Source organism: Lepisosteus platostomus, chromosome 7 (genome assembly GCF_059453375.1).
Source record: "Lepisosteus platostomus isolate fLepPlt1 chromosome 7, fLepPlt1.hap1, whole genome shotgun sequence".
Classification (NCBI taxonomy): Eukaryota; Metazoa; Chordata; class Actinopteri; order Semionotiformes; family Lepisosteidae; genus Lepisosteus; species Lepisosteus platostomus.
In genome coordinates, this window is record NC_142617.1 from 15,947,783 (window position 1) to 15,963,823 (window position 16,041).

Below are 16,041 nucleotides of genomic sequence, written 5' to 3' on the forward strand. Positions count from 1 at the left end.
CATGGCTTGCAGCAGATTAAATACACTAGTATGAAATTGTTGCTTTTAGTATTTAGTGAGGAGGGCGCTCCTTCAGAGATGAGCCACAGTATAAGCACGTTTCTGTTGATGTGAACAGCAAGGAAAATACAACTATTATTCAGTAAAACTAGCTACAAGGGAAAGCTAATTGCCAGTGAATTTTAATTTTAAATATACAGAACTCCTAACTCTAGCAACCTGTTAAAGCCTAAGTTACTAATGTAAAATAATACCTAAAATAATTTCTGCTCATAATAAATTAGTTTATGGCAAGCAAGCTACAATAGTTCTAGATAGAAATGGGCAAAAACTTGGATGCTTTACAATTTGCAATCCCAAAACAAGTCCAGCTCCTAAATTCAATGTACAGTAGAGTAACCCTAAGTAACAGTGAAAATGTGACAGCTTTAGTCATTTATGATTTACTGTTTGCTGAGCCATAATGTTTCTTTTTGCACCACTTAATGTTGCCACTTGTGATTATATTTAGAGATATTCTCCAGAGCACAGCCTCTCGTATACGTGGAGCTGCTGTTAGAAACTTTGGTTGTGGCTCTGCTGATTTCAACAGCAGCTGAAAGGGAGGCTAGACTTGGGCAGCTGCTGTCTAATGACAACCTCCTGACTGCACAGACTGCTCTGCTACTCCCTGGATAACACTGCGCTGCTCCGGGTTTGTCTTTCTCGCGTCTCCCTCGGAGGCAGGTGCTGCATATTTTGCTGGCTGCCCCTTTTCTATCTTCCCCCTGAAAGTGGTCTGTGCACCATCAAAACTGCCAGAAACATTCTTGTGAGAGGTCCCAATCATAGCCTGATCTTGAGTTTTTGAATAACTCCAGTTCTTCTCAAAGGCAATTGTTTTTTACATTAAAGTTAAATGGAATGGTACAAAATACTTATTTATTTCTGACACTAGACCTCCGAGACAGTCTAGCTCCCTGACCCTTGCTCTCTTTTCACTGGTGTCCCCCATGGTTCCGTACAGGATCCCCTACAGTTCTGTCTCTACTCCTGCTGCCTGTGTCCTCTCGTCATCTCCCATTGCTTTTTGGATCACTTTTATGTGGATGACACTCAAACTGTCCTCTCTTGTTCACCCACTAACACCAGTGTCTCCTCAAATACTATATATGTTGCGTGATTTGCAGCATTACTGCAATCCTTACTTAGCTCTCTCTGTTTTTACATTTCTGCACTTTTCTCTGTTCATACACTACCACAGCCCCATTTATTCTCCATCCTTGCTTCTCAGTGATGGAATGAACCACCCATGAATATCAGAACTATTCCCTGACCACCTGCTCAAACTCTCTTTAGACTGATTTTAGATGGATCGCACCTGTGATGTCTCACCTTTCAACTATATCTTTCAATAACTTGTGTTGTATTGCACTGATGTTTTTAATTCCCAAACTACTAATGCACTTACAGATAATGTAAATATTGTACAGTATATATATAGTAAGTTCTCCTGGATAAGGGTGACTGCTAAGCAGACAAATAATAACTTAAATGTAGTAATTTAAGAGACTGGGGAACAGCTGTCTTACAGCAGAATTCAGAGACTTATATTTCATAAGAATTACCCTTTAACCTTTTTGGTTCTTCTAACATTCCAGTGAGACTTTTTTTTTAATTATGAATCTCATACTCATTAAAAAGCCCCTACTTACTTCAGATCCTGGTTTTATCTGATTCGAAATGGAAAAATTCCATAAAATAGCTCCAGATTTCACCGGCCTCTTTTAATGTTAGATAGAAGCAGTGCTTAGATAAAACAAATATCTCACAACTTAACTGTGGAGCTCTGGACCTCAACCTCTTCCTCTCTGTTTGTCTTCATTAAGTACTGTTATGGCTCAAGTAAAGAAATGGATGTTCCAGGCTAGAGACTCACTGAAAAAAAAAGAAACTGCCCATCCGTGGCAATCCTTGACAGTCACGGGATCAAAAGCTACAGTTAATCAGTTTTATTCCCTTCAACTTGAAATTCTCAGGGACACTTTGCAGATGAGCCAACAGATTACCCACATACAGACAAACGTTATTAACTCAGCATACGCTGGGGAAATTATTTTATGTGGAGACAGATAAGAACATAATCTTTTAAAGTTCTGGACTTGAAGAGATGGTTCACAAGATACAATGCTAATTTGTTAAACTATCACATTTTCAAGTAGTAGACAGGCTATATTAGATATCATAGAAATATGCTTAACAATACGATACGGCAAAATTATCATTGAAATGCTAATGCTTGTACATTACTAGTTGAACATAAATTAAGCAAACCACAAGAGGTCGCACATAATCTCTACAATATCTCGGTCACAGAAGAAAAAAGTTTATTACCCTCTCATTTCTTTCCCCAAAACTATCTGTTGCCTCCCAAAATTCTTACATTAATTGAATCTATTTATGTACATGTATTTCAAACATTTTTTTTATTTGGCTGAAATGTTTGATGAGCATCACTGCTCATTGTGCTACTTAATTTATATTGGCATTAACTGTAGAAGCCTACAATTTTGTATGTGAAATTTAAGGACACATTTTTATATAGAACAAAACGATAAATAAGGAAAAACACCTTTGCAATTTCTATGTAGATTTAACTCAAATTTTTGTAAAAGTTACGGAGCGACCGGTACGGATTTTTACACTCTCTTTCAAAGTATCACAAAATGTATCTGCAGATAACTCCTAATAATTCGGATTCCAGTAATACGATGTCATCTGAAATAATAAACATCCCTTATAGTCTTTCCTGGGCTTTGGCACACAATTCTGTTTGCACGTGATTTCTACATAAAATCAAAAGCACAGCTTGGCAAACAGCAAGCTGAGCTCCGGGTCACCTCATTCAACCTGCTACAACTTCTACTAGCCGCTTTTAGGCAAACCCTACTCGTAAGATTGACATCATCGGCGTCCATTTACAATTTGGAAAGCGCATTCCACCGTAAATATCGCCCAATCGCTTGAAAAGGAGGGCGTGATTTCCTTACTCCTGGTTCCCAGGCTCTTGAAGTTTATAACAGAGCAGCTGCAGCAGGAGAATGCAGTGTCTTTGCACTGCAGTCTGTGTAGGATTTTGGAGATTTTAGGCTGCCTTCTTTTAACTTTTTTTATTTTTCGTTCGTGGTTTACTAGGAGTGTGCAGGGTAACTGCGCGGTTTCTCTTAATTTACAGAAAATAGCAAAAATGGATTTGCAGCGGCAAAGGACTGCATCTATAGCTGCTCCACTGTGCACACTCCTGCTTGTCGCTGCGACTCTGACAGGTAACATCTACGGACAAGTCTTTGACAGTTTTGGATTATCCTACGCACTGACATCCGGACCGTCAGAAGATGCGATATTGGTTGCCAACAATGGAATACGTGTGCCGTTTGGAAGATCGGTTTTTATTGATCCCATCAATGATTTAGTAATCCAGGTTCAACCGGGAGACAGATGCAGCATTACAGTATTGGATAATGATCCTTTATCGCAGAGACCGGGACATCTAACTCCTAAAAAGTTTCCATGTGACTTTGGCCCCAACGACGTCAAGTACTCACATTTCGGTTCAAGGAGCCCCTCGAAGGACAGAGTCAAGATGCAACTCAGGTATGACACTCAAACTGATACTATAATCATACCGTTTATGATGGAAGTAGAGGTCATTTTCACCCAGCTGGAGGTATTAACCAGAAACATGCCTCTTACAGTAGAAAAGCTCCTTGGTACAAGCAACCCCATTGATAGAAAGATTTTGGAGTTCACTTTTGATAGGAACATGCAGGTCTGCAAGATTTCCACTTTAGCAGGTGGCAGTGGCCTGCCTAGGTATGGGAAACTGATTAATGATAACAAAGCAGGAAAGGTGGTGGACTGTGATGAATTTATCAGACTAGACATACGTTATCAGCATACGTCTGCTAGCAGGTCTCCAAACAGGGACTATATTCCCATGGTTGTGGAATTGCAAGACAAAGAGGGCAACCTGCTTAAACAAGAGTACTTTCAGATTATGGTCCGAATCCGAGAAGGAGAGGAAAACACAGCTCCTAAGCCAAGTTTTGTGGCTATGATGATGATGGAAGTGGATCAATTTGTCATGACAGCTATTACCCCAGACATGCTAGCTGCAGAAGACACAGAATCCCATCCGGATGATTTAATCTTTAACATCACCTCTCCACTTTCCTTTGAGGAGGGATATATTGTTAGCACTGATGATCGAAATTTGCCAATCACTTCTTTTCGACAAGGTGACCTCAAGGAATTAAAAATAGCCTACAAACCCCCCTCTGTTGACTCTTCTACAGAAAGAATTTTCCAGATTGAGTTGGATGTGGTGGACACAGAGGGAGCTGTATCAGACCCCTTTGCTTTCATGATTGTTGTGAAACCAATGAACACGCTGGCACCTGTTGTGACCAGGAATACTGGACAGCTCTTGTATGAAGGTCAGTCCAGACCATTGTCCAGTTCACACAATCTTGAAATCAGTGATGAAGATAACTTAGACAATGTCAGGGTCACTGTTATTGATGGACTAAGGCACGGTGAACTCACAGTCCTGGGGTCCAGAAAGAAATTTTTCACTCCAAAAGACCTTGATGCGGGCATTGTTATTTATCAGCACGATGGGAGTGACACCTACAGTGACAACATAATCTTCAGGATGACAGATGGCAAGAACGAAGTTGAATTTCTCTTTCCTATCACCATTGTGCCAACAGATGATGAGCCACCAATTGTAAATGCCAATACTGGACTTGTTCTATCTAAGAATGAAATGATGCCCATTTCCCCATTAGTGCTCAGTGCTGCTGACATTGACTCTGAAGATTCCACGATTAAATTCACAATTGAGGCTCCTTTCTCAACCATTGGAGAGGTCTTGCTGCGCCAGTCTGAGGCCCCTGAAGACCCAACATCTTGGATATTTGTAGCAGAAGACGGGGTGTATGAGAAAGTAGTGACAGAATGGCACCAGCAAGATATTACAGATGGGAAGTTGTTTTATAGGCACACAGGACCACACAGCACCAGCACAGTCATGGATCAGTTTGTGTTTAGGGTTCAAGATGACAATGACCCCCCTAACCAGTCTGGAGAAAACACTTTTATCATTAAAATCCTTCCTGTTGATGACATTCCACCTGAACTATATCCCGGGACCACTCTTCAGATGACTGTACAAGAGTACCAGCTGACACATTTCAGAAAGAAATTTCTGCGCTACACTGATTTAGACTCAGAAGACAGAGATTTGAAATACACTATTATTCAGCCTCCCACTGACACTGATGAAAATAGCCCTGTTGAGCTTGGGTTTATTGTCTTAACGGAAAGCCCTGATACCATAGTCACTGAATTTACTCAAGCACAAATCAACCACCACAAAATCTCTTACAAGCCCCCAGACCTTGAACTTGGTATCACAGCACACGTAGTTCAGTTTCAGTACACAGTTGAGGACACTGCAGGAAATAGTGTGGAAGGCACATTCACCATCTTTTTGCAGCCTGTTGATAACAAACCTCCTCAGATAACCAACACTGGCTTCACTCTCTTTGAAAGAGGCACTCACATCTTCACCCGAGCAGAACTTGACACCATCGATGCTGATACTGACAGTAGACAAATTTCATTTACACTTACTCAGCCTCCACTTCATGGCCACATCCAGTATACATACACTGACATGACTGCAGGGGATGCATTTAACTTAGATGACATTGCCAATGGTAGAATTACCTACATCCACAATGGTGATGAATCAACTAGCGATTCCTTTAAATTAGATGTCAGCGATGGTGTTCACATTGTTACGATAACTGTGAGGGTCACTGTCCGGCCCATAGATGATGAAGTACCAACCATTATGTTGCCATCGGGCACCATTGGGTCTTACATGGATGTATTAGAAAATGGTGCAACTGAAATTACGACCAATGTCGTTCAGGGGAGAGATGAAGACACTGATGACCTAAGGCTGACTTTCATTGTAGAAGATGCTCCTACTTTAGGAGAAATCTTAGTGAATGGAGTGCCCTCTGAAAGGTTTACACAAGCTGATATTATCAATGGTTTGGTGGTCTATGCCCACACAAGTGGAGAAATTGGCCTTGTTAAAAAAGAAGACTATTTTAATCTGACCTTGACTGATATGTCGGATGAATGGACAGTTGGAGGCAATACAGTTACAGGGGTCCGAGTACAGATCACAATCCTCCCTGTGGATAGCCATGCTCCAGAGGTTACAGTAGGTCAGCAATTTACTGTTGTGGAAGGGGAGAAAAATGTTATTGGCTTTGAGCACATGAGAGCTGAAGATATTGATACTCCTAATGATGATCTTCTCTGCACAATCATTGTTCAGCCCACTTCTGGCTACATTGAAAACATCTCACCTGCTCCTGGTTCAGAAAAATCACGGTCAGGGACAGCTGTTAGTGCTTTCACCATTAAAGACCTTCGAATTGGGCACGTATATTATGTGCAGAGCATTCACAAAGGAGTTGAGCCAGTGGAGGACAGATTCACATTCAGGTGCTCTGATGGAATCAATTTTTCAGAGCAGCACTTCTTCCCCATCATTATAATCCCATCCAATGATGAAAAGCCTGAGATCTTTATGAGGGAGTTTGTGGTGATGGAGGGCATGAACATTGTGATTGACACACCAATTCTTAATGGTGCAGACATTGACATACCTAGCGATGATTTGACATTTATCATAAGTAAACCACCAAAGCATGGTTTCATAGTCAACCAGCTAACTACAGGCACAGTCCCAATCACAAACTTCACCCTAGATCAGATAAAGGAGGCTTCTAGTATTGTTTATGAGCATGATGACTCAGAGACTACAGAAGACAGCTTTAATGTTATACTGACAGATGGGAAATACACTGTGGAGAAAACTGTTATCGTTATGATCATCCCAGTGGATGATGAAACCCCCCGAATGGCAATTAATGATGGCCTGGAAATTGAGATAGGAGAAACAAAAATAATTAACAATAAGGTGCTAAAGGCCACTGATCTGGACTCTGAGGACAGCACATTGACTTATATAATTCGCTATGGCCCTGGCCAGGGATTCTTACAAAGGAAAACTCCTTTTGGTTTATTAGAAAATATTACTGTTGGAATGAACTTCACACAAAGTGAGGTGGACAGAAATCTCATTGTGTACATTCACAATGGACAAGAGGGCATCCGTGACCTCATCAAATTTGATGTCACTGATGGCACCAATCCTCTCATAGACAGGTACTTTTACATCACTGTTGGCAGCATTGACATGGTTTTCCCTGACGTTGTCAACAAAGGGGTTTCTTTGAAGGAAGGTGGAAGGGTGACACTTACAACAGACTTGCTTAGTACGACTGACTTAAATAGCCCAGATGAGAACCTGTTGTTCACAATTACCAGGGCTCCAGTTCGGGGGCATCTGGAATGCACTGACACTCCTGGTATGCCCATCTCTTCTTTCACACAGCTTCAGTTGGCAGGGAACAAAATTTACTACATTCATACATCAGATGACGAGGTTAAGATGGACAGCTTTGAGTTTGAAGTCACTGATGGCTACAACCCCGTGTTCCGCACCTTCCGTGTGTCCATCACAGATGTGGACAACAAGAAGCCAGTGCTCACTGTTCACACTCTGGTGGTGCACGAGAGCGAGATCAAGCTGATCACCCCTTTTGAGCTAACAGTCGAAGACCGAGATACGGCCGATTATCTGCTAAAGTTCACCATCACCCAGGTGCCAGTCCATGGGAAGCTGCTGTTCAACAACACTAAATCAGTGACCTCCTTCACCAAGCAGGACTTGAATGAGAATATGATCAGCTATAGGCACGATGGCACGGAGTCTGCGGAAGACAGCTTCTCTTTCACTGTAACTGATGGAACTCACACTGACTTCTACGTCTTCCCAGACACTGTATTTGAAACACGCAAGCCACAAACAATGAAGATTGCCATAGTTTCAGTGGACAATGGTGTACCGCAAATTGTGGTCAACAAAGGTGCTCCAACCCTGAGAGTGCTCACCACAGGACACCTTGGGTTCATGATCACAAGCAAGTCATTGAAGGCAGAGGACAGAGACAGCACCCAGGTTTCTCTGACATTCAAGATAACGCTGGGCCCTGAACATGGCTACCTCATCAATCTTGGCCAAGGGAATGCTTCCATTACCAGTTTCAGCCAAGGTAAGAAAGCCCTTATGATTAATATATTATACTAGTCACACAGGTATTCTTTAAGAGCTGCTTTATCATAAGTTTTATTTAAGTGGGTGTTGTACAGTTTGAATACCTGCTTTAAAAAGCTTTTAACATTTAAGCTGCAGCATTTCAAACTTTGCCAAGAGAGGAGGATGAAATCTTACAGAGTCAGCTTGAATTGAGCTTATAACTGAATAGCTCACTGGCACACTTTATGTTTTTTAGTTCATTCCTTTTATTCTTTAAGTGCTTAAAACTGAGTTTTTCCAGGAAGAAATTAACTGTTTCAACAGTTAATGTAGCTCTGTTTGCATTTTCTACCCAGAAAAACTCCCACTTTACATATTTTAAAGGTAAATTATTATATACATAATTTGTTATTTTAAGCCATAGCAGCAGTGGTACAGGATTTCTCTGGGGATAAGTACAATAGAACGAAATAGAAATAATAAAATACTAATCCATAACTTCAAGTAGCATGTACTGTAATGCAATCCTTGAAATTACTAGAATATTCCATTTTAGCCACAATAAAATCACAGCAAGTTGATTCATTACCATTAATATTAAAAGGGGAAAACAAGTAATGTTTTATAGATGTCGTGCCTACACTGTATTTTTTCATTTAAAACCCATCTTCAAAATATTTTAATGTGCTGTGAAAAATCAAACACTTGTGGTTTTTTATAATTGTGGCATCACAGCAAGCAGTTCCTCCTTCTGGCAACAGTACGGAAAGGTGTGTGTTATTTATTATGATTTTTATTATGTGTTTGTAAGTTCTTCTCATAATGGTTTTAAGGAAAATTGTATATTGCAATCACCTGCAGTTTGTCATTATCATAATCCAGTGCTTAAACATTTAATGGAAGATGCAGTTCTGTTTTGAAGCTTGACAGTATTTTATGATTTAGGATTAGTAACATCTGTTCTGTTTGTAGAAGAAGTTCAACGTCTGGTATAGTGCAATGTCTGCTCTTCCTGGTAAGCCTTTAATTTTGGCTGAAAGGATACAAGTATTCATTTGAATAAATCTCATTGGTGTTCAGTTTATGACACTGGGAAATGCCAAAGTAGGTATGTGAGGGACCTACAAAACGGTCAATTACCTGTTGTCAGGAGAAGAGATAAGGATTCCAAAAGTAATCATAGGCTTTTTCTGTCTCTAAAGCACACATGTGGTAACCTTACTTTTAATTTAACCACAAATAGGAAGCAAAACCTAGTGTTAAACACAAAAAGATCAGTGTCTCTAAGGACATTGAGTCAAGCATCTCAGGTATTAGCTAAATGGTCACCAAGAAGAAGAATAACTTGGTTTAACCTAATTTATTCTATGGCTTGCAGCTAAGAACATCTACAGCTGGGGAACATTTAATATTGTTTGAAAGTTTAAAATAAATGTAGGAAACACAATAAATGTAGGCACAGAAATAGAACAATCTGAATAGCAGCGTACAGTGAAATAAAATGAAATGAAAAGCTCTTGTGCTTTGCATGTTTTTCAAAATATAATTGAATTAAATTTTAGACAGGAAAAAATACAGTTAATCTGAGGAGTGATGAAACATTACAATGTCATGCCTAAAAAGGGATTATCTTTACAATTGGAAAATTAATTACATTTATAAATACAAAGAATGCATTACATGTTCATTCACAATTGTCATTCATTCAAAATTATCTTAGTTATTATTACACATGAATGTGTGTTCATTTTTTATTTTGATTTTACATACAATACCTACTCCAAATCATATCTGGCTAAATGTCATTTGTAGTTTTCAGTTTAAGATTGCAGAATAGTTTCCCCCTTGAACATTGACAGCCATTACAATACTAATATATGTATTTTGAACAAAGTTAGTATAGATCTAAGTATGAATGCTGAAATGAAATTATGATTTGCTATTTAAAAGGATGCTTCAAATGTATGTACAGTATAGTATAAGAATACAAGATAAAAATGTTCTATATTTTTTACTTTATAGACTGACTGTTATATATAGAGATGCTGAAGTGCCCTGGAAGAATTGAGTAATATTTTTTATGTTGTTTCGCAATTTTCTGCATCAATATAAGAATTAAAAAGGTTTATTAGATTAATTTTAAGATTGATTTAATGTCAAAATTTGACGTCTCCTTAAAAATTAGTTTTAGAGGGCATGTTTAAAATAATCGTACCTCAAATTAGTTTGTATATTTTCAGAAAGCTCAGATGGTTAACAAATTAAGCGATGGGTTATGATAAGTTTGAAAAGCAACCTATACAAAGATTGATGTCTAATTTTAATGTTAGAGAGAGATGTGCTGTTTTGAAAAAATGCCAGAATGTTGTCTTCTTACATTCTACGATTATGCACCATACAGTATCTATTATCTTAGACATTTGAGTTGTATTGGCAGCAAGGTGGCACAGTGGTTAGGATTTCTGCTGTGCAGTGCTGGAACCCTGAGTTCAATTCTGGAACTGGGGTGATATCTGTGTGGAGTTTGTATGTTCTCCCGGTTTCCTTCGGGTGCTTGTTTGCTCCCACAGTCCAAACGTCTCCCATGGCTTCTGTGAAAATTTGCCCTTGGTGTGTGTGTCTGTGTCTGAGTGTGTTGCAATGGACTGGCATCCCATCTGGTTGCACACTTCCATGCGGCTGTTGCTTGCTGGGATAGACTCCTGCTCCTCCGTGGCCCTGAATTGGAAGAAGTGGTTTGATGGATTTGAGTTAAATCTTCTATTCACTGCTTATATTCAACTTCAGACAACTTCAGACAGCTCTTTTTCAGTTTCATGTTTCATAATTGTACACTCCATTTTTGTTATTTAGGTGCTTTTAATAACAGTTATAGTTTTACTGTAGTTTGTCACTAATAATGTTACTGCACTTTGCTTAGGAAAACTGATAATTTAATCAAGCTATTTTAAAAAGAATAATGAAGGCTATTTTGTTCATTAAAATATCAATTAAAATAGGTGCTATGCTCACAAATGTGCTGTTTTCTCTGAAATAAAATTCTGATGTGTTTGAAACCTTATTTCTTCTTTTTAGCTGACATTGATGATATGAAGATTTGCTATGTGCTGTCTGATGGAAGAAATGCCACTAGTGACATTTTCTACTTCACTATTGAAGACAACGGTAAGAAGTTCATATGTTTCCGATACATTCTTCATTGAAGGAACAGTGCAGGTTGAAGTTTTCCACATGTGAGGTTAATAAGGGCTTGTCTAAACAAATTTTTTGCTTTCAATTGAAGTTGTGTCTGCTTTCACACATTAGGCAGGTGCATGTTTATAAGAGAAATCCTAAACTCTGTGGAGAGCTCGAAAAGCTCTTAAATGTAAGCTGAACAGATTTTTTATTGATAGAGAAGTACATTTTTCTTTTATATAAAAAGGAAAGAAGATCTCCTAAAGTTCTTTTGGGACTTTTCTAAAAGGCTGGGGGTTTGGGTTTCCATTCAAGATCACTGAAAATAGGTTTAAATATAAACAGAAAAGGGCATTTGCTTTTGCTGAGCCCTCACTATTAAGGAGTCTGGTTGAATTTTATTGTGTTGTGGTGATGGTATTTTATTTTGTTCAGAATTTACCATGTGTAAAAACTCATCTTTATCAGTTGGCTGGTGTTAAGATGCCTCCATGTACTATAGAGTCTGGAGTGGTAAAGCTTCAATAATAATAGGCTTTAGACATGTAGATTTACCACTTTATCATAAAGAAATCTCAGTTTGTTTTCTTGTTCTAACCTGATTGTTTGGAATACTGTAAGCTTTCATACATTTAGATTTTTGAATGGCTGGTTTATTCATTTCTATATGTCCTCAGAATAGATTTTGTGGACTTTACTACAGTATATTGTTCCCATTTTCTTTTGATCATGTACAGTATAACATAAATGCTAAAAAACAGTTTAGAGAATTACTTTCCACTGTGCCTCTGTGTTGGTAATTCTAAGAATATTTATATTTTAGAACTCTAGGAGAAAAGACTTTTCAAGACTTCCTTGACTAGAAATGGTCTGTAACGTAGGGAACTAGTGAGAGTTATACAGGACTGGAATGTCCACTGACTAAAGAACATGTTTTCCACCTTACAAGTTAATGTTTTGGGTGTGTTGCTTCCTAGCTGTCTATTTAGTGAGGCCTTTTGAGAAAGCAATTTCAAAGAATAGAAAATTTCAATTTTAAAAGAATAGTCAGTTGATTTGCATAGTTTGATTTCAAATTCAAATTAACATACAGTTATGTGTCCAATAAATTATGAATTTATTGGAATAATAATGGAATATATTTTATGATTTGAGACACTTTGTTCAGTAGATGGGGTTACTGTTGAAGTGCTTTTGAAACAATTACAACTAGACATTTTCTTGTGAGAGGGTGCCTAAAAGTGCTCCTTATGGCTCACGGGGGATGAATGGACGTTTCCTAATTAGCCTCTGTGTCAGGACCTCTTTCTTCTTCCAGGAAGTCCCACGCAGTATTAAATTGTCTTGTTCAGAGACACAAAAAGGGGCTGCAGTAAGGCCAAAAGGTTGAAGGACCCTCACTACAAAGAAATGTTTGATATTTAAGACCTGAAGCAAGAAAGTCAAGTGAAAATCCAGAGCCATTAGCAGAAGCTTTCCTTAGGGCAATATGTACAATTAAGTGTTATGTTATAAGGCCTTTTAGCAACAAGTGGATTTGAAAGATAAGTCATGTTGTGGCCAGTCCAGCTGGTAATAGCTTCGGTATACATTATATTCAAAAATTGTTTTATAAAATCACATCACTTCCTATAAAGCTCAGTGAGGAACTTTGAGCTGCATGGTACAGTTTGAATGTAGGATTGATTTCTAAATCATACTGTGTGTAAAGGGTTCTGTGAGTATTTGGAAACTGAAGTTACATTCTAAATGTTGTTTTTGGATGGGTGGTATAAACCTGTGGAAAGAAAAAAAGCTCTCTGGTCAGGAAGAGTCTTCTTTGCTCTGCTTCCAGACACCACTCAGCTATGGTGCTGCAGTCTGTCATCGCTTAGCAAGTTTGTAGTGCAGCATTTATCTTGCTGTGCATAAGCCACTGTAATTTACAAAATTAAAAAACCCTTATTTATAGATTTATATTCAGTATTTCTGTGTGCATTCCGGCTGCTTTCCATAATCAAATACAAAAGATGACAAACCTTTTTCTCTTTGTCACAACAGAGCCCAGGTTTAACAGCATTGAAATGATTATTTTTTTAGAAAGGCTCAAAATCATTCTGGGCACATCTGGGATTTTGAAGATAAAAAATATGCAGTTCTAAAAGAACTAGAAAGGGAGGCATAGGAAGAGGATTTAAAATGATAGTGAAAAATATCCTTTGCTTGAATGAAAGCTGCCAATGAATTAAAGACATCTGGACAGGCACATTGAATAACATTACTATGGACTGCAATAAAATATAATGACAACAGGATTTTAAATATATAACATATGTGTCCCTAAAGGGTTCTTAATATTGTTGGCACAGCCTAGAAAAAAATCTTGAATACTGCTGTGGCCATTTGTATTTCATTGTGAGATTTTGATAACAGTAGTACTTTGACTGGCTGCATGTAGCATGTGCATAATTTGAAAACCTGGAAGCAGAGAAAAGTGACTAATACCTCTGTTTGTTTAATGAAAATGTATACTTCCAAATTTATAAATTATACTAACATTAGTGTGCTGCTTGGGTTAGATTTAGGGTCAATCCGACTCATGTGTCACATAGACATAGTGTTAGAGCTTAATATTCAGACCTGACTGCGTCAAACCTCAGCTTCGCTGTGCAGCAGGCTTTCTGCAGACTGAAAGATCATCATGATTATTTAAGCAGCAGAATCTGCACTTACTGTAGTAATGCAACCAATGTGTTCCTAAATATGATGCCATAAGTGTCTTAAATAGATTATCACCATCTTATATTATTAATATCTGACACGGCTTGTTTTTGTTAGGCTTGGCACTTTGTCAGTGGCTGCTACTCAGAGTTTCAAGTAATCATCTAACATTTCTTGAACCAGTGATTACAGGCAGAAGCAATAACTCAGCTTCTTTTAATGACACTGTATGCTGCCATTCCACTTCAGTATATAGTATCGTGCTGACTGGCAAAAGATTTGCTTTAAACAAAGCTTGAATCTTGCTTTCTTGATACTGAGATTCTTAAGGTCATATAGGTATTCGGGTAATTTTTGGCTTAGTCCTAAAAGGATTAAAAGTTAATTTTCTACTTTTACTTTATTTGCTGTGTCAGTAAGCGGTTTAGAGGCTGTGCCACACATCTTTTTATTTTCAGTTTTGGTGTGTACAGGTTGAGGAAAATAGTGAAAAATATCAATGTTTCTGCTGTAAATCTGGGGTAAAAGCAAGTACAATGAGGTTAAGGGTTAAGGGTGTTAACTTTTCTTCATTCTTTGTTAAAGCAAAGGTAGTCAATGTGTTTTTCCCTACAATGTGTGTGGTCTCTGATGGCACAGAGTAGTTCAACTGTGAGCAGTGAGCATGCCTCATCCAGAGGCAATTTTCTGATTGCTCACTGTAATGTTATTTGGCTTCATAGCCACTGTACAAGAACAAGTCCACTGTAAAACTGTTTGTCTTGGGTTTTATCCAGAAAATCTTTACAAACCAGAGCATATTTGTTTTCTGTTTTGTGGACAATAAGCCAAAGAGAAGACAATAACATAGTATTTATGGACTTATCTTTTTAGCAAAATTACACTAAATCGAAATGTGGTGGAGAATTGCTGTGCATCACAACATGAATTAGAACATGAAGCGTAAAACACCATGAATCTTCCTTTAACAAAACAATTAAGAGTTATTTACAGCATGCACAGGTACTCATTTTACCATGTGTAACTGCCATCATTAGCAGTTTAACAAGAAGGAAAACCATTTATCTACAATTTTACAGAAATGGATGGAATTGATTTATCATGTCAAGTTTTTAAAATATCACTGATAGGCCTCACTTTTCCTTTATAAATGAAGTCAACCAAATGTTTTTCCTGGCAGTGTTACAGTAGCATCACAGGCAGTACTTGATATGTACTAGTGTTGTCAGATTTTCTGGAATGTTCTGAAGTGCACAGTGATTGCCGACACACACAATCATAATCAGAATGTGCTATTCTTCAGCACTGAGAGTCCTGGCACAGATCACTCTTCTGTTGTAAGGCTGGGAAACTTGGCAATGACCTTTGACCTCTGCCCATCTGGTTGAATGTCAGCTAATCTCAGCTTCTTTTGATTTTCAAGCTGTTGACCTTGAGTAGGGCTAAGTTTTTTGTTCTCTGTACAGTGCTTACAAGCAATAAATAACACTCTCCAAATAAGAGGTATTGAAATCCACAGGGGAGAGAGCTGAACATTGCCTAGCTTAGTGGAACAGCCAGATAAATAACACACAAGCTAAAAACCTGTAATAAAATTGGGTTTATAAAGGATTATTAGCACAGAGATGCCGTGTGAACCTTTTTGTATGCAAATGTCACCAGTGCTCTAAAAGGCGTATACATTTTCAGATGATATACTGTAGATGGAAAAAAATGTAATCCTCAGGATAGTTTATTTTTTGACATCACAAACGCATGTTATTCTAAAGAAAGATTCAGAAAAAAATAAGACAGGTCTGATCCTTAGAATATAATTCAGTCTATTGTAATAAACATTATCCATGTATGGGTTAAATATTGTGGTTTGGTGTTCTGGGGGAATTCATATGGGAAATTGAAGGTAGAGATTAAGTAACCTGTAGTAGTATCCCCATTGT

General features: G+C 38.1%; 1 protein-coding gene across 1 annotated transcript in view; it reads left to right on the top strand.

Moving 5' to 3' along the window:
- Positions 1 to 3,054: 3,054 nt before the first annotated feature.
- Positions 3,055 to 16,041, top strand: part of LOC148658383 (FRAS1-related extracellular matrix protein 2-like) — a 100,253-nt gene continuing 87,266 nt past the window's right edge. The window contains exons 1-2 of the mRNA XM_088639494.1: positions 3,055 to 8,243; positions 11,303 to 11,392. Coding sequence (XP_088495620.1) covers positions 3,227 to 8,243; positions 11,303 to 11,392 — 5,107 coding nt within the window. The 5' untranslated portion in view covers positions 3,055 to 3,226. The remainder of the gene's footprint in view (positions 8,244 to 11,302; positions 11,393 to 16,041) is intronic.